General features: G+C 39.0%; 1 protein-coding gene across 1 annotated transcript in view; it reads right to left on the reverse strand.

Moving 5' to 3' along the window:
* The window catches only part of PCDH15 (protocadherin related 15), a 1,047,422-nt gene that overhangs the window by 462,059 nt on the left and 564,945 nt on the right, over nt 1-20,418 (reverse strand). Inside the window, exon 8 of the mRNA XM_070363570.1 lies at nt 15,674-15,844. Coding sequence (XP_070219671.1) covers nt 15,674-15,844 — 171 coding nt within the window. The remainder of the gene's footprint in view (nt 1-15,673; nt 15,845-20,418) is intronic.

The following is a 20,418-nucleotide window of genomic DNA, read 5'->3' on the forward strand; positions in this document are numbered from 1 at the left end:
ATTACTGGAAAGAATCATGACTTTGTCCCTTTAATATTAATACACTCAATTCCTCTGATTATTTCTTATTTGTTAATTGCTCTACAATTAAACATATTTTCACATTGTCTATAAATGAAGTTATATATAGCTGAGTCTATTCACACATGAAGTTTGACCAAGGAATAAAAAAGTGAATGATTCCTTTTCTCTCTTATAATTGCACATAACCTTTCGGAATTACCATAATACAATAATATACTTCCGCACTCTAGAATTCCCGTTTTTGTTTGTTTGGTGTTTAGCTATTGTTTCCCCAACTTAATTCTGAAGTTTCTTTGATAATTTGCTACTAGTGGCCTATAGGTGTGACTGTTGATGGGAGGAAATAAATTGGCAGAAAATGCAATGTTTTGACCAAGATATATTATTTATCATTTTCCCCTTCAATCTACTTTGACAGTCTTCTCATTAAAAGATTATAGGCAGTTTGAGAGTTGACAATTTTTCCTTCTTTTTTCATCACTTTGCTGGCACTAAAAGAGCTCTCTAGGACTCAGTTTGAGAATAATTGGCCTAAAGGCCAAGAAGGATATAATTTAATATTTGAAACATTACTGAAATGAGAAGAAAGCATTGCAAACAACGTGCTGGGACAACAACTGTAAACAACTGTAATACCTCTCTATGGTAATCGGGACATATGCTTACTTTATCCAGAACACCTATTAGACTCCTTCTTGACTAGATAATGGTCAAATATGATATGCTTGCAATTCTAATTGGAAAACATTAAAAGTGTATGAAAAGGTTTTATATATATATATATATATATATACACACACATACATACATACACATACACACACACATGTATATACACCATGGTTAATAAGCTAATATTTGGATAAAAGGTATTTATATTAAATAATTATATATTATTTACATATGCATGCTTATGATAAACTCTCATTGTGAGTGAGAAGGCAGAAGCCATAGTTATTCCTGTTTATATCCAGTATCTTCTTAGTGTATAATATGTGTTTCTTGAAATTTTAATTCAATTCAATAATTTTTCAACATTTACTCTGTGAAAAGAATGGGTTATGTTTAAGATATAATAATAAGTAGGAAATTGAAGAGCTAATATACTAGTGAAAAAGAAGAGGGTGAATGCAACACAATGGGGAGCTCAGTGCTTATGGTAGAAACACATGCAGATAACAGAGAAAAACTTAATTAAGGACCTATTTATTATTGCATATTATTGATGAAGCTTGAATAAAAGCTATAGGCTTAATATATGAAACAAAATGGAGAAAAGAGAGGTTAATTATCAGAGAAATCCAGGTTATATGCAGGACTCTATTTCTGGAGAAATTGCTTTATGTGATTTAGAAGAGAGTGAAAATGGTCAGATGTAAAGTTACTTTAAAGACTATATTCAAAGTTTTGAAACTCATTTGGCATATGATGGAAAATATTGAAACTTTATTTAAAGAGTGAAAGAACATATCAGAATGGTATTCTAATTTTATGGGTCCAGAGTTGAGGGTATGACTTTAAGGGGTATTTTGGCAGTAAGCAGCAGTGGAGCAGTGTTAGTTGCTCAGTCGTGTCCGACTCTTTGTGATCCTATGAACTGTAGCCCTCCAGGCTCCTCTGTCCATTGTATTCTCCAGGCAAGAATACTGGTGTGGATTGTCATTTCCTTCTCCAGAGGATCTTCCTGACCCAGGGGTCGAACCCAGGTCTCCTGCATTGCAGGCAGATTCTTTATCATCTGAGCTTCAGCAAAGATCCTTTTGGCAGAAAATTAGGCATCAAACATAATGAAGTAAAATTTCATAGATAATGCAGAGAATGACTTTGGAGATTGAGCTTGAGATGCAGGGGTCATTGAAGTCTAGGTTCAAATCAACCAAGACCCCACAAATAACATGAGAGTAGCTGTGGATGCATCAGAATATACTAGAGAGGATAATGAGGCATCTGTCGGGTGTACAGGAAAACTATCTAGAAAAACTGAGAAATGTAAGCTTGGAAGTCAGGGGAGATTTCAGGTAAGAAAACATGTCTACAATATACAGATCAGAGAAAAAGGAACACAGTCTTTGCTCAGAGAGTAAACAGAATGGTGTAGGCTTAATGAATCTAGGTGAAAACTACAGTAAAGAGGGGTGGGGGGGAAAGCTTCGAAAGATAGAAATCTGAAATATTCTAAAGATTTTAGAATAAATAAATAAATCCAAGCACAGAGATATCTTTTAGGGTAAAAAAAAATCCAAAGATTTAAGAGGAGAAATCTATGGCCATCAAGAGGAGAAGAACCAGTAGTTTCATAAAAGACAAGAGAGGAGAGACTTCACAGATTGTAACACATTTAATGAGTATGAGCCAACAGGAAATTATAAATGTCATACATCACTGGAAATCAGGAACACTCTTGTAATAATTGAGAAAGCTTCACTGGAAGGGGAGAGCTGCATAAATAAAGTAGTAGAGCTCTCATTGATGGTTACATGAAAAGCAGAGTTCTTTATGACAAGTTATAGTGGCAGCATTTGTGGTAAGATAGTCTCGGAACATAACCCAAGACTTTAAACAAGGATGGGGAAGAATTCATTAAAGTGCGGATTCTAGCTACTAGATGACTAAATCTGATAAGCAACTAATTCTAAAATGCTGAACTCTGCATGACACAATATATAAAAGAAAATATACATACTAAACACAAAGTTAATATGTCAATATTATCACATTAATATTATGGTATTTCTAACCGTTTGGTATTTCTAAACCATATGGTTTTTCTAACCATTTCTGATAAAACGTGGGCCACTGGGGAAGGGAAAGGAAAACCACTTCAGTATTCTTGCTTTGAGAACCCTATGAACAGTATGAAAAGGCAAAAAGATAGGACACTGAAAGAGGAACTCCCCTGGTCAGTAGGTGCCCAATATGCTACTAGAAATAAGTGGAGTAATAACTCCAGAAAGAATGAAGAGACAGAGAAAAAGCAAAAATAACACAGTTGTGGATGTGAGTGGTGATGGAAGCAGGGTTCAATGCTGTAAAGAGCAATATTGCATAGGAATCTGGAAAGTTAGGTCTATGAATCAAGGCAAATTGGAAGTGGTCAAAAAGGAGATGGCAAGAGTGAACATCAACATTTTAGGAATCAGCGAACTAAAATGGACTGGAATGGGTGAATTTAACTCAGATGACCATTACATCTATTGCAGCAGGCAAGAATCCCTTAGAAAGAAATGGAGCAGGCATCACGGTCAACCAGAGTCCAAAATGCAGTAGTTGGATGCAATTTCAAAAAGGACAGAATGATCACTGTTTCCAAGGCAAATCATTCAGTATCACAGTAATCCAAGTCTATGCCACAACCAGCAATGCTGAAGAAGCTAAAGTTGAACAGTTCTATGAAGATCTACAAGACCTTCTGGAACTAACACTCAAAAACAAATGTCCTTTGCATTATAGGGGACTGGAACACAAAAGTATGAAGTCAAGAAACACCTGGACTAACAGGAAAATTTGGCCTTGGAGTACAGAATAAAGCAGGGCAAAGACTAATAGAGTTTAGCCAAGAGAACACACTTGTCATAACAAACACCCTAATCCAACAGCACAAGAGAAAACTCTACACATGGACATAACCAGATGGTCAATACTGAAATCAGATTGATTCTATTTTTTGCAGCCAAAGCTGGAGAATGTCTACACAATCAGCAAAAGCAAGACCAGAATAGAACTGTGGATCAGATCATGAACTCCTTATTACCAAATTCAGACTTAAATTGAAGAAAGTAGGGAAAACCACCAGACCATTCAGGTATGACCTAAATCCAACCCCTTATGATTATACAGTAGAAGTGACTAATAGATTCAAGGGATTTGATCTGATAGAGTGCCTGAAGAACTATGGATGGAGGTTCGTGACATTTCACTGGAGGCAGGGATCAAGACCATCCCCAAGAAAAAGAAATGCAAAATGGCAAAATGGCTCTCTGAGGAGGCCTTACAAATAGCTATTAAAAGAAGAGAAGTGAAAGGGAAAGGAGAAAAGGAAAAATATACCCATTTGAATGCAGAGTTCCAAAGAATGGCAAGGAGAGATAAGAGAGCCTTCCTCAGCGATTAATGCAAAGAAATAAGGGGGAAAAGTAGAATGGGAAAGACTAGAGATCTCTCCAAGAAAATCAGAGATACCAAGGGAACAGTTTATGCAAAGATGGGCACAATAAAGGACAGAGATGGTATGGACCTAACAGAAGCAGAAGATATTAAGAAGTAGCAAGAATACACAGAAGAATGATACAAAAAAGATCTTCATAACCCAGATAATCATGATAGTGTGATCATTCACCTAGAGCCAGACAACTTGGAATGAGAAGTCAAGTGGACCTTAGGAAGCATCACTACAAACTAGTGGAGGTGATAGAATTCCAGTTGACCTATTTCAAATCCTAAAAGATGATACTATGAAATAGCTTCATTCAATATGCCAGCAAATTTGGAAAACTCATCAGTGGCCATAGGACTGGAAAAGGTCATTTTCATTTCAGTCCAAAGAAAGGCAATGCAAAAGAATGCTCAACTGCACAATTGCACTCATCTCACGCTAGCAAAGCAATGCTCAAAATTCTTCAAGTGAGGCTTCAACAGTACATACCATGAACTTCCATATGTTCAAGATGGATTTAGAAAAGGCAGAGGAACCAGAGAACAAATTTCCAACATCTGTTGGATCATCGAAAAAGCAAGGGAGTTCCAGAAAAACATCTATTTCTGCTTTATTGAATACACCAAAACCTTTGACTGTGTGGATCACAACAAACTGTGGAAAATTCTGAAAGAGATGGGAATACCAGATCACTTGACTGGCCTCCGAAGAAATCTGTATGCAGGTCAGAAAGCAACAGTTAGAACTGGACATGGAACAACAGACTGGTTCCAAATCGGGAAAGGAGTATGTCAAGACTGTATATTGTCACTCTGCTTATTTAACTTATATGCACAGTAGAGAAATGCTGGAATGGATGAAGCACAATCTGGAATCAAGATTGCTGGGAGAAATATCAATAACCTGAGATATGGAGATGACATTTATGGCATAAAGCAAAGAGGAACTAAAGAGCTTCCTGATGAAAGTGAAAATGGAGAGTGAAAAAGTTGGCTTAAAACTCAACATTCAGAAAACTAAGATCATGGCATCTGGTCCTATTCCTTCATGGCAAGTAGACGGTGGAACAATGGAAACAGTGACAGATTTTATTTTGTACTGTAAAATCACTGCATATGGTGACTGCTGTCATGAAATTAAAAGATTCTAGCTCCTTGGAAGAAACGTTATGACCAAGCTAGACAGCATATTAAAAAGCAGAGACATTAAATTGCCAACAAAGGTTCATCTAGTCAAAGCTATGGTTTTTCCAGTAGTCATGTGGATGTGAGAGTTGGAGTATAAAGAAAGGTGAGTGCCAAGAAAATGATGCTTCTGACCTGTGGTATTGAAGAAGACTCTTGAGAGTCCCTTGGACTGCAAGGAGATCCAACCAGTGCATCCTAAAAGAAATCAGTCCTGAATATTCATTGGAAGGACTGATGCTGAAGCTGAAACTCCAATACTTTGACCTCCTGATGCGAAGAACAGACTCATTTGAAAAGACCCTGATGCTGGGGAAGATTGAAGGCAGGAGAAGAAGGGGACGACAGAGGATGAGATGGTTGGGTGGCATCACCGAGTCAATGGCCATGAGTTTGATTAAACTCCAGGATTTGGTACTGGTCATAACAAACACCTTCTTCCAACAACACAAGGGAAGACTCTATACATGGACATCACCAGATGGTCAACACCGAAAAAAGACTGATTATATTCTTTGCAGCCAAAAATGGAGAAGCTCTATACAGTCAGCAAAAACAAGACCAGGAGCTGACTGTGGCTCAGATCATGAACTCCTTATTACCAAATTCAGACTTAAACTGAAGAAAGTAGGGAAAACCACTAGACCATTCAGATATGACCTAAATCAAATCCCTTATGATTATACAGTGGAAGTGAGAAATAGATTTAAGGGCCTAGATCTGATAGATAGAGTGCCTGATGAACTATGGAATGAGGTTCATGACATTGTACAGGAGACAGGGATCAAGACCATCCCCGTGGAAAAGAGATGCAAAAAAGCAAAATGGCTGTCTGGGGAGGCCTTACAAATAGCTGTGAAAAGAAGAGAAGTGAAAAGCAAAGGAGAAAAGGAAAGATATAAGCATCTGAATGCAGAGTTCCAAAGAATAGCAAGAAGAGATAAGAAAGCCTTCCTCAGTGATCAATGCAAAGAAATAGAGGAAAACAACAGAATGGGAAAGTCTAGGGATCTCTTCAAGAAAATTAGAGATACCAAGGGAACATTTCCTGCAAAGATGGGCTTGATAAAGGACAGAAATGGTATGGACCTAACAGAAGCAGAAGATATGAAGAAGAGATGGTAAGAATACACAGAAGAACTGTACAAAAAAGATCTTCACGACCCAGATAATCACAATGGTGTGATCACTGACCTAGAGCCAGACATCCTGGAATGTGAAGTCAAGTGGGCCTTAGAAAGCATCACTATGAACAAAGCTAGTGGAGGTGATAGAATTCCAGTGGAGGTGGTAGAGTTCCAGTTGAGCTATTTCAAATCCTGAAAGATGATGCTGTGAAAGTGCTACACTCAATATGCCAGCAAATTTGGAAAACTCAGCAGTGGCCACAGGACTGGAAAAGGATAGTTTTCATTCCAATCCCAAAGAAAGGCAATGCCAAAGAATGCTCAAACTACCGCACAATTGCACTCATCTCACATGCTAGTAAAGTAATGCTCAAAATTCTCCAAGCCAGGCTGCAGCAGTATGTGAACCATGAACTTCCTGATGTTCAAGCTGGTTTTAGAAAAGGCAGAGGAACCAGAGATCAAATTGCCAACATCTGCTGGATCATTGAAAAAAGCAAGAGAGTTCCAGAAAAACATCTATTTCTGCTTTATTGACTATGCCAAAGCCTTTGACTGTGTGGATCACAATAAACTGTGCAAAATTCTGAAAGAGATGGGAATATTAGACCACCTGATCTGCCTCTTGAGAAATTTGTATGCAGGTCAAGAAGCAACCGTTAGAACTGGACAGGAACAACAGACTGGTTCCAAATAGGAAAAGGGGTACGTCAAGGCTGTATATTGTCACCCTGCTTATTTAACTTACATGCAGAGTACATCATGAGAAACACTGGGCTGGAAGAAGCACAAACTGGAATCAAGATTGCTGGGAGAAATATCAATAAGCTCAGATATGCAGATGACACCACCCTTATGGCAGAAAGTGAAGAGGAACTCAAAAGCCTCTTGATGAAGGTGAAAGTGGAGAGTAAAGAAGTTGGCTTAAAGTTCAACATTCAGAAAATGAAGATCATGGCATCCAGTCCCATCACTTCATGGGAGATAGATGGGGAAACAGTGGAAACAGTGTCAGACATTATTTTTTGGGCTCCAAAATCACTACAGATGGTGATTGCAGCCATGAAATTAGAAGATGCTTACTCCTTGGAAGGAAAGTTATGACCAACCTAGATAGCATATTAAAAAGCAGAAACATTACTTTGCCAACAAATGTCTGTCTAGTCAAGGCTATGGTTTTTCCTGTGGTCATGTATGGATGTGAGAGTTGGACTGTGAAGAAGGCTGAGTGCCGAGGAATTGATGCTTTTGAACTGTGGTGTTGGAGAAGACTCCTGAGAGTCCCTTGGACTGCAAGGAGATCCAACCAGTCCATTTTGAAGGAGATTAGCCCTGGGATTTCTTTGGAAGGAACAATGCTAAAGCTGAAACTCCAGTACTTTGGCCACCTCATGCGAAGAGTTGACTCATTGGAAAAGACTCTGATGCTGCGAGGAATTGGTGGTAGGAGGAGAATGGGACGACAGAGGATGAGATGGCTGGATGGCATCACTGACTCGATGGATGTGAGTCTGGGTGAACTCTGGGAGTTGGTGATGGACAGGGAAGCATGGTATGCTGCGATTCATGCGGTCACAAACAGTCGGACATGTCTGAGCTACTGAACTGAACTGAGGGAGGCCTGGCATGCTGCAGTCCATGGGTTTGCAAAGAGTCGGACACAACTGAGCGACCCAACTGAATGAACTGAACTGAACTAGGGACAATTTACTCAACAATAAATCCAACTAGTCAAAATATATGCAACTGTTCAGCACTGAAAAAAATTATGTAAGGATTTACTGTCTTTGTCTTTAATAGAAAATCAAGACAATTGAACCACAGTCCTACACTCTCCAAATTCTGCAGTTTTCCATAATACTAGAAATCTTCAACCACATAGGCATAACAACTTTAAGAGAGTCAGAAAGTAAGAATAAATTTATACTATCAGAAGAATTTTATCTCATCCAAGTTTTTGTCTTCTCTATTAAAATAGAGTTTAACATATACTAGGTCACCATCGTAAAGAATCCACCTGCCAGTGCAGGCAATATGGGTTCAATCCCTGGGTCAGGAAGATCCTCTGGAGAAAGAAATAGCAACTCTCTCCAGTATTCTTACCTGAGAAGTCCTATAGACTGAGAAGCCTGGCAGGCTACAGTCCATGGAGTACCAAAAGACTTAGGTACAACTTGGTGACTGAACAGAACAAGGTTCAGTGGCTATTTACCTAATTAATAAATATACCATAACTAACTGAGGGCTACAAATTGCTTTAGTGCCCCTGAGACATCAAATTCATATTATTTTTTATTATATCTTTGTTCATGGGCTAAACACTGTACTAGACTACCTTTTAAATTTTTTTCTGAGCTGCTAAAATATGCATGCATGGTGGTAGAACTAAGGATGGTTTCTCAAGTCAGGAATACCACTGAGGCAATTAGAAAATTTCACTCAACCCAGAAGGTGAGCAGGTGTCAGACCTTTCAAAATGTGAAGAATTAGTTCAGGAAAGGAACAGCAAGCATGCAATTAGAGTCATCATGTCCTGTTTAGCTGCCATAAATAGTTCTCTTGCTCTGTATATAAGATCTTATTTATTGAAATTCCAGAAATTTTAGCACAGCATGGAAATAGCAAAGGAAAATAGAAAAAAGAAAAGAAGAAGAAGAAGAAAGAAAAAATACAGACATAAACTCAGCAATTTGAATGTGAAACTTAAAAACTAGCTACACTTCTTAACCCTTGGGATCCAAAATGGATCCAAAATGGTATATAAAAGAGCACATGAAAACCTGATGCCACTGCTATAGCTGATTTTGTTTTCCTACCATGGTGACAATAAAATGCCCTTCCCCTCATGTTCTCTGTACAGGATGACCTCTATGCTGTTCCCATTAGAACATAGCATATACTTCTACTACCTGAATCTGGCAGAGCTTTGACTACAGCAGAAATGACACTGCAAATTACAAGTCTAGTTCATAAACATTCTGTCTAATTCTTTTGGGAAGCTTCTTAGAAGCCAGCACCTTGATGTGAGGAAGCTCAAATAGCCCAGGGAAAACCTACATGGAGTGGAAATAAAGCCTCCAGCTCACAGCCCTCACTGAGCTGGAGCCCATAGCCAGAAGCAACTTGTTATGTTTACTATTTGGAAAGTGGTACCCAGCCCTTGGGCTTCCCAGATGGCGCTAGCAGTGAAGAACCCGACTACCAGTGTAGGAGACGTAAGAGGTGTAAGAGCCAATCCCTGGCTCAGGAAGATCCCCTGGAGGAGGGCATGATAACTCACTTCAGCAAACTTGCCTGGAGAATCCCATGGACAGATAAGCCTGGTGCCCTACAGTCCATAGTGTCGCAAAGAATCGGACATGACTAAAATGATAGAACACACACACACAGAGCCCTTAGCCAAAGTGTCCTAGCTGATGCTGTGCAGAGCAGGAATGAGGTGTTCCCTCAGGTCTGCCAGAATTGTGGTTTTACGAAGAAATTTAAAGATTGCAATTTGAAGCCACTAAATTTTGGTGCTTTGTTATGCAGTGATTGATAACCAGAATAAGTGCCTAATTTTGCAAGTAAACATATCTAATTTTTTTTTCCACATGCCAATAAAAATAATATTCGATGAATAAATATTTGCTGTATTTAAATCTGTAAAATTAAAATTCTTGTTTCACAGAATGTTCAAGAATGGATTGATCTGTTAAAAATGATGATGAAGAATAAACTTTGGTCATTCTGTGATTTATAGAATATACTTTAATGCAAGATATATGATTTCAAAAGAAAATACTGTTAATTTATTAGCTGTATAAGGCTAAGTCACTTAAATTTTATATCCCAGAGATCTCATTTATAAAATGACCATTACAGTGGTAACTATCTGAAAGAATTTAAGTTAATATGTTTGTAAAATTTAGCACAGTTCATGACAAACTGAACAATCTAAATAGTCATTAGTCATTATTATCATTTATCACAAATCTAGAACATGGCTTTATCTCTAACATGAAATGGCACAGGAATTAGAGATGCTTGGTCTATAAGCTGGAGCAAAGACAAAATTATGCTCAAAGATCCTTATAAAGTCAATACACTTTGCTTCTCAAGCGGTAACCTCTGTCTTTACTTCTCTCATTACATCAAGTACTGTTAAACATTCATCAGACTAGTTCATTGATTTTAGTCTTATTAGGTCAGTATTCCCCTTCTCTTGGGATCTCATTGATATACCAGCTACTTAAATTAGCTCAGAAAAATAGATTGAAACTAAAAATATTTTTGTCATGATTTCAATTAAGCCTTTCAAAGAAAAGTTCAATGTTCACATCATTAAGTCTTCTCACTAATATTCAACAAAATAATATCATGACCTACAACTTTAGGTAACCTATAAATATTTGTCTAGACAAACTCTCCATTAGCCTTTCTGTCTGTAAAATTACTCCATTTAGCTTAAAAATAATATTATTTTCTTCACTCAGCACACATCATAACATTTATCCATTTTTTAGGTTATTTTTTTTTCATGTAAACCAACTAGACTAGTAATCATTTATTCCAGCACACACAAAAGTGGTTTTCAACCATTTAAGAGCTATTGCTAGTAAAGCAAGTGGGTAAAATATTGCATAAAGTAATTGGTAAAATATTCGGCAAGAACACTTTAAAGTGACTGGAATGCAATCTAATTTACACTTAGAAGTAATCTGTGTTCTATTCTTTTTAAAAAAAGAAAAAAAAGGGGGGAAGGCGCCAAGATGGTGGAGGAGTAGGACGGGGAAAACACTTTCTCCCCCACAAATTCATCAAAAGAGCATTTAAACGTCAAGTAAATTCCACAAAACAACTTCTGAATGCCGGCAGAGGACACCAGGCACCCAGAAAAGCAACCCAACTCCTCGAAAGGAGGTAAGAAAAAATATTAAAGACAATAAAAGAGACAAAAGAGGGAGGGACGGAGTTCCGTCCCGGGAAGGGAGTCTTAAAAAGAGAGAAGTTTCCAAACACCAGGAAACCTTCTCACTGCCGAATCCCTGCCGAGCTTTGGAAGCACAGAGGACAACATAACAGGGAGAAAAAATAAATAAACAATTAAAACTCGCAGATTGCGAGCCCTACGGTAACTCCCCCAGCGGAGAAGCAGCGCAGACGCCTGCACACGCCATTAGCAAGCGGGGGCTGGGCAGGGAGGTGCGGCGCGGGCTGCATCGCTGAGAGTAAGAATCTGGCCTGAATACCCTGAGCGCTATCTGAGCGAAATAATTTGGGCTAGCAAACCAGACTGTGGGATATCTACCATGCGAAAAGCCAGCCCTAACCTAAGACACCGCCAGCCCGCACACGGAACAAAGGACTAAACAGAGGTAGCCGGCTGCAAACCTTCCCCCTCCGGTGACAGGCAGCCAGAGCCGGAAGGGGGCAATCGCAGCCCCAGAGAGACATTATCTATAAAACTGGCTTCTTTGCTAACTAAAACTTATTAGGGGTCTGGACGGTCAACATCTGCCTGAGAAGGTGCGCCGGTTTTACACCCAGATAAACAAGTGGCGGGGAGGCGATAAGTCGCAGCATTGGCGCTCGCCAAACACCTCATCACCTGAGCTGCTCGGACCTGGGAAGAGCACAAAACGCAGGCCCAGCTGAGTCTGCGCCTCTGAGGACTACCTGAGTGCCTGAACCTGAGCGGCTTGGACCTGGGAGGTGCATGCAACCCAGGGTCAGCCTCGGATTGTTCCCAGCGGAACAACCTAGAGCCTGAGCAGTGTGGGCAGGGAGGCTACACGCGCGCCGTGAGCGGGCAGACCCAGTGTGGCTGAGGCACTGCGAAAGCACACCAGTGTCATTTGTTTGCAGCATCCCTCCCTCCCTCCCCATAGCGCGACTGAACAAAGAGAAGAAATACAGCTCCACCCACCAGAACACCGACACAAGCTTCCCTAACCAGGAAACCTTGACAAGCCACCTCTACATACCCACACACAGCGAGGAAACGCCACAATAAAGAGAACTCCACAAACTGCCAGAATACAGAAAGGACTCCCAAACTCAGCAATTTAAACAAGATGAAGAGACAGAGGAATACCCAGCAGATAAAGGAACAGGATAAATCCCCACCAAACCAAACAAAAGAGGAAGAGATAGGGAATCTACCTGATAAAGAATTCCAAATAATGATAGTGAAATTGATCCAAAATCTTGAAATTAAAATGGAATCACAGATAAATAGCCTGGAGACAAGGATTGAGAAGATGCAAGAAAGGTTTAACAAGGACCTAGAAGAAATAAAAAGAGTCAATATATAATGAATAATGCAATAAATGAAATTAAAAACACTCTGGAGCCAACAAATAGTAGAATAACAGAGGCAGAAGATAGGATTAGTGAATTAGAAGATAGAATGGTAGAAATAAATGAATCAGAGAGGATAAAAGAAAAACGAATTAAAAGAAATGAGGACAATCTCAGAGACCTCCAGGACAATATTAAACGCTACAACATTGAATCATAGGGGTTCCAGAAGAAGAAGACAAAAAGAAAGACCATGAGAAAATACTTGAGGAGATAATAGTTGAAAACTTCCTAAAATGGGGAAGGAAATAATCACCCAAGTCCAAGAAACCCAGAGAGTCCCAAACAGGATAAAACCCAAGGTAAAACACCCCAAGACACATATTAATCAAATTAACAAAGATCAAACACAAAGAACAAATATTAAAAGCAGCAAGGGAAAACAACAAGTAACACACAAGGGAATTCCATAAGGATAACAGCTGATCTTTCAATAGAAACTCTTCAAGCCAGGAGGGAATGGCAAGACATACTTAAAATGATGAAAGAAAATAACCTACAGCCCAGATTATTGTACCCAGCAAGGATCTCATTCAAGCATGAAGGAGAAATCAAAAGCTTTTCAGACAAGCAAAAGCTGAGAGAATTCTGCACCACCAAACCAGCTCTCCAACAAATACTAAAGGATATTTTCTAGACAGGAAACACAAAAATGGTGTATAAACTCGAACCCAAAACAATAAAGTAAATGGCAACGGGATCATACTTATTAGTAATTACCTTAAACGTAAATGGGTTGAATGCCCCAACCAAAAGACAAAGACTGGCTGAATGGATACAAAAACAAGACCCCTACATATGTTGTCTACAAGAGACCCACCTCAAAACAGGGGACACATACAGACTGAAAGTGAAGGGCTGGAAAAAGATTTTCCATGCAAATTGGGACCAAGACTTTAAAACAAAGGCTGTGAAAAGAGACAAAGAAGGTCACTACATAATGCTCAAAGGATCAATCCAAGAAGAAGATATAACAATTATAAATATATATCCACCCAACATGGGAGCACCGCAGTATGTAAGACAAATCCTAACAAGTATGAAAGGAGAAATTAACAATAACACAATAATAGTGGGAGACTTTAATACCCCACTCACACTTATGGATAGATCAACTAAACAGAAAATTAACAAAAAAAAAAAAACATGTATCTATAAAGCTCACTAAAGCAAAGCACAGTAAAATGAGGTATGGCAATAAAAGGTGTTAAATTTATCAAATAAAAAAAATAATAATAAAGTGCTGAAAAATTAAAAAAAAAAAAAAAAGAAAAAAAAGTTCAAACACAGAGAGGATTCTCCAAACTGCAGTTCTCAGATGTCAGAAATAAAATCAAATATCTCGCAACAAATTCTGACATCACTAGCCATATTACTAACCCAGAAGCCTAAATGCTTTTCATAGGAACAGCAAAAACAAATCAAATAGTTGACTCCTAGGAATTTGACTGCTCTAAAAGAGATTTTTTTTTTTCTTTTTTTTACATTTAAGGAAGAAACTGATATTTTAGCCTAAGCAGGATATCTATTGGGCTTACCAGGTGGCACAGTGGTAAAAAATCTGTCTGCCAAGGCAGGAGACACAAGAGACAAAGGTTCAATCCCTGGGTTGGGAAGATCCTATGGAGTAGGAAATGGCAACCCACTTCAGTATTCCTGACTAGAGAATTCTATGGACAGAGGAGCCTGGCAGGCTACAGTTTGTGGGGTCCCAAAGAGTGGGACATGACTGAGCACACACGTGTACACACACAGAATATCTATTAGCCTTATATTTTTATTCTTAGATATGTATATTTATCACCCAGGCAGGTCTATGGTGTGAATTTTAGGCTAACAGCAATTTATAGATTTATTTGAATATTTTTTAAAAAATTAAGAAATGAATGTAGAAAATATGTACACATGACTTAATTTTTGTTTCTTTAAAATATGTCTTTAATGAATGAATATTTACATTCAGGATTCATTAGCTCCCCCCTCCAAACAGCCAAGCATAATATCCAATAATATATCAGGATTTTAAAAGACAAAAGGGCTCCTGTTAATATATGTGTCCTCTGACTTAGGGCTGAATGTTGACAAGTGAATTTAAGAAAATGCTGGGATTATTTCTGGGAGTTTCCAAGTATATGATGTCAACTGATCATTGTTATGCTTTATACATGGGTACCGAGAAGGCAATGGCACTCCACTCCAGTACTCTTGCCTGGAAAATCCCATGGATGGAGGAGCCTGGTGGGCTGCAGTCCATGGGGTCACTAAGAGTCGGATACGACTGAGCGACTTCATTTTCACTTTTCACTTTCATGCATTGGAGAAGGAAATGGCAACCCACTCCAGTGTTCTTGCCTGGAGAATCCCAGGGATGGGGGAGCCTGGTGGGCTGCCGTCTATGGGGTCGCACAGAGTCGGACATGACTGAAGCGACTTAGCATACATGGGGAAAAAAAAAAAGCAGAGTCAAATGGGCTGCTACTTCAGGTTGTTGTTCACTCGCTCAATTGTGTCTGACTATTTGTGACCCCATGGACACTAGGCTTCCACGTCCTTCACTGTTTCCTGAAGTTTGCACAAATTCATGTCCATTAAGTTGGTGATGCTATCTAACCATTTCATCTTCTGCCATGCTACTTCATGACATTCCTTCAATGATATAATTAGACATTATGAATACAAATTTACCCATACTGTCTCAAAATGGTTTTGGACATAAACTATTTTCCATATCTATTTAGAAAAGCATACTATTTTCACCACATATGTGTTCAAAATATTTGAACAGGATCTCATTGGGGGTCACAGAGGTAGAAGTGAAGAGGAAAAGATGAGAATATGCTTACTGGAGTTCTCAGCTCAGGTATGGCAGCTTGATAGGTGAGTGGGCGACAGTCACGAGTGTTTGGCACGAGGACACATGGAAGAAACATTGGACCCAGGTCATCTCCATCCAGAATGTCCACTGTGAGGGTGGTGGTGGTGGTTCGCCGTTCATTTAGGTTTTGTGCACGGTCCTGTGAGAGAGGGAGAAAAGAAAAAGATCATAAGATGTACTCAATGTTCCCTCCAGCTTGGTTACACCATAGACACATTTCTTCCCGACTGTAGGCATCTGACCTCCCTTTTCTTAGAGCATTTACTTTAGAAAACTTGCATGTGTAAATACTTTCTCTGCCCCTTTGAGGTCTCAACCTTCTTCTAGCTCAAACTTTTACCAGTTTTATACCCAGGACTCTGTCTCCAGGATCTAAGAATTATCCCTTTGAAATGTAATAATCAAGGAAAATAGAGCTTCTATTAATATCTCCCAGTCCCTATAGGAGGGTAGGAGCCTAACTTCCATGAAGGTTTTCTCCAAGTCATGAAACCATCTCCCATCATGAAGATATATAAATGTTTACTTTTCTTTTGAGAAGGCAGTTAACAAACAAGTTAACAATCAAGATGACTCTCAATTCCTTCACTCCTGTCCCCACCCCAGTGTTTTATTTTATTTTATTCATGATGCTTCAAGAAATTTAAGTTTATGAAATAAATGTTGCTTATTTTAAAAAAGGCAGGGGAGGGGGAGAGAGAGGGAAGAAGAAGAAGAAGAAGAAAAATTAAATGAAGAGGTGAATAAAAGGAAGGAAAGAAGACCCATCAGATCTGCTATACTCTCATTGGAAAAATGTATTTGTATGTTTCTCATAACATGTATTTGTATGTTTCCTGTCACAAAATATAATATTTTGAGAACCTTCCTTCTCTTCATGTAGCCTTCTGGCATCACTAAAATAACTTGTTTCCAAGTTTATAAATGACAATTGTTTCATTTCTTCATTCTTTGAGACTCTAAAAAACTATAATTTCTGAGAAGAGTATCCTTGTATCAGTAATGGGAATTACATTTCCATTTTTCCTCTTTTCCACTAACCACAATATTGCCAGAGAACACAGATTTTATTTTATTTTATTGTCTGTTTTGTTTTTCCCATTCTTATGGGTTGCAAAGTGTTCTTTGGTAAGATCTTGGGAAGCAGAAGCTCTATTGATGCAATTTTGCAAGGGCAACCTTTCTTGAATGCAATAACTTTATGACTCTGAAATCAATTAGAACCTTGTGGGGCCCTACCAGGTACAAATCCTGTTCGTGTTCCCCATTTCTTATTTGTAGGAAATAGATTTCATTCAGCTTCTTTGACCTTCCCTGATTTCCAAAGGGAGATTCAAACAATTGCTAATTAGAAGAGTGAGGGAATGCAGAAACAAAGGAAGTGCAATCAAGAAATAATCAGATCAGATCAGATCAGTCGCTCAGTCATGTCCGACTCTTTGCGACCCCATGAATCACAGCACGCGAGACCTCCCTGTCCATCACCAACTCCCGGAGTTCATTGAGACTCACGTCCATCGAGTCAGTGATGCCATCCAGCCATCTCATCCTCTGTCGTCCCCTTCTCCTCTTGCCCCCAATCCCTCCCAGCATCAGAGTCTTTTCCAATGAGTCAACACTTCCCATGAGGTGGCCAAAGTACTGGAGTTTCAGCTTTAGCATCATTCCTTCCAAAGAAATCCCAGGGCTGATCTCCTTGAGAATGGACTGATTGGATCTCCTTGCAGTCCAAGGGACTCTCAAGAGTATTCTCCAACACCACAGTTCAAAAGCATCAATTCTTCAGCGCTCAGTCTTCTTCACAGTCCAACTCTCACATCCGTACATGACCACGGGAAAAACCATAGCCTTGACTAGACGAACCTTTGTTGGCAAAGTAATGTCTCTGCTTTTCAATATGCTATCTAGGTTGGTCATAACTTTCCTTCCAAGGAGTAAGCATCTTTTAATTTCATGGCTGCAATCACCATCTGTAGTGATTTTGGAGCCCAGAAAAATAAAGTCTGACACTATTTCCACTGTTTCCCCATCTATTTCCCATGATGTGGTGGGACCAGATGCCATGATCTTCGTTTCTGAATGTTGAGCTTTAAGCCAACTTTTTCACTCTCCGCTTTCACTTTCATCAAGAGGCTTTTGAGTTCTTCTTCACTTTCTGCCATAAGGGTGGTGTCATCTGCATATCTGAGGTTATTGACATTTCTCCCAGCAATCTTGATTCCAGTTTGTGTTTCTTCCAGTCCAGCATTTCTCATGATGCACTCTGCATATAAGTTAAATAAACAGGGTGACATATACAGCCTTGACAAACTCCTTTTCCTATTCGGAACCAGTCTGTTGTTCCATGTCCAGTTCTAAGTGTTGCTTCCTGACCTGCATACAAATTTCTCAAGAGACAGATCAGGTGGTCTGGTATTCCCATCTCTTTCAGAATTTTCCACAGTTTATTATGATCCACACGGTCCAAGGCTTTGGCATAGTCAATAAAGCAGAAATAGATGCTTTTCTGGAACTCTCTATGATCCAGCGGATGTTGGCAATTTGATCTCTGGTTCATCAGCCTTTTCTAAAACCAGCTTGAACATCAGGAAGTTCACAGTTCACATATTGCTGAAGCCTGGCTTGGAGAATTTTGAGCATTACTTTACTAGCATGTGAGATGAGTGCAATTGTGAGGTAGTTTGAGCATTCTTTGGAATTGCCTTTCTTTGGGATTGGAATGAAAACTGACCTCTTCCAGTCCTGTGGCCACTGCTGAGTTTTCCAAATTTGCTGCCATATTGGGTGCAGCACTTTCACAGCATCATCTTTCAGGATTTGGAATACTTCAACTGGAATTCCATCACCTCCACTAGCTTTGTTTGTAGTGATGCTTTCTAAGGCCTGCTTGACTTCACATTCCAGGATGTCTGGCTCTAGGTCAGTGATCACACCATTGTGATTATCTGGGTCATGGAGATCTTTTTTGTACAGTTCTTCTGTGTATTCTGGCCATCTATTCTTAATATCTTCTGCTTCTGTTAGGTCCATACCATTTCTGTCCTTTATCGAGCTTATCTTTGCATGAAATGTTCCTTTGGTATCTCTGGTTTTCTTGAAGAGATCCCTAATCTTTCCCATTCTGTTGTTTTCCTCTATTTCTTAGCATTGATCACTGAAGAAGGCTTTCTTATCTCTTCTTGCTATTCTTTGGAACTCTGCATTCAGATGCTTATATCTTTCCTTTTCTCCTTTGCTTTTTGCTTCTCTTCTTTTCACAGCTATTTGTAATAGTGCCGTGATAAAGTAAAACCTGGTTCCCCCTCAAGTAATATGTATAACAATATCTTTGAGTTCTTCTCCAGGAACCAAGGCCCCACCAGGTTGAGAATTGTAACTTCAGGTGAGTAAAAGATTCCTAGAATATAATCCTGTTATCTCAACACCAGTCAATCAGAAAGAAGACTGCAGAGAGTGGACAATAACAAAGACTCTGATTCCTACCCCAAGTGATTATCTGTGATAAGTTTCCCCTTTCTCCCTTTAAAAGGTTTCATGATAGAGCAGAATATTTACTATTTGTTCCTGGATACAACTCTGTCTTCTTCCAGCTTTCCTGACTCCTGAATAAAGCAACCTTTCTTTTCCTAGGAACAACTGTCTCTTGAGCATTACCTTTCAAGTGGCAAGCAGCAGAACATGAGTTTGGTAAAAACTCTTGTATTCTTTGATGTTTAATTTATCAAATTATTATTTACAAATTATTTTAAATTAAATTAAAGACATTAGAGATTGATCATACACAGAAAGAAGCCTTTTTAGAGTTTCCCTTAATTTATTAAAAGCAGAAACATTTGCAAGTGAAGCTGTCATGAAAGTGTTCTCTGGGGGAGTTTTATAGCCATGAGAAAAGAAACAAAGAGAAGAAAAACACTAGAATCTACATAAACAAACATCATCACAAGCTTTCTTTACCTCCTGCTTATTCCCTAGAAACCTACTCATTCTTTAGCTGCTTAGGAAGCAACTTCATTTGCTTGCTTTCTTACACATATAACAATACCTTATTCTTTTCACTTGTTAATCTGTTTGGGGTTTTCTATATATATATATATATATATATATATATATATATATATAATTTATTTATTTATTTATTTATTTATGGCTGTGATGGGTCTTCCTCGCAGATAGGGGGCTTTCTCTAGTTGTGGAAAGTGGGAGCTACTCTCCAGTTGTAGTGTGTGGCCTTCTCACTGTGGTGGTTTCTCTAGTTGTGGAGCATGGGCTCTAGGGCACTCAGGCTTCAGTAGTTGCTGCATGTGGTCTCAGTAGTTGAGGTCCCCAGGCTCTAGAGTACAGACTCAATTATTGTGGGGAGGTAGATATCTAATACTTATGCCACCTGATGTGAAGAACTGACTCATTGGAAAAGACCCTGATGCTGGGAAAGATTGAAGGAAGGAGAAGAAGGACATGAAAGAGGATGAGATGGTTGGATGGCATCATCAACTCAACAGACATGAGTTTCAGCAAGCTCCAGGACTTGGTGATAGACAGGGAAGGCTGGTGTGCTGCAGTCCATGGGGTTGAAAAGAGTCAAACATAACTGAGCCACTGAAAACTGACTAAGAAATTGCAAGGCTGTCATTGTAGGGATGAGACTCCAGTTCTTTTTTAATTCCAACTTTTTCTCTCATACAAACATCTCTCTCCATTAACCTAAAGCTATAC

The sequence above is a fragment of the Bos mutus genome, chromosome 26, assembly GCF_027580195.1.
Source record: "Bos mutus isolate GX-2022 chromosome 26, NWIPB_WYAK_1.1, whole genome shotgun sequence".
Lineage (NCBI taxonomy): Eukaryota > Metazoa > Chordata > Mammalia > Artiodactyla > Bovidae > Bos > Bos mutus.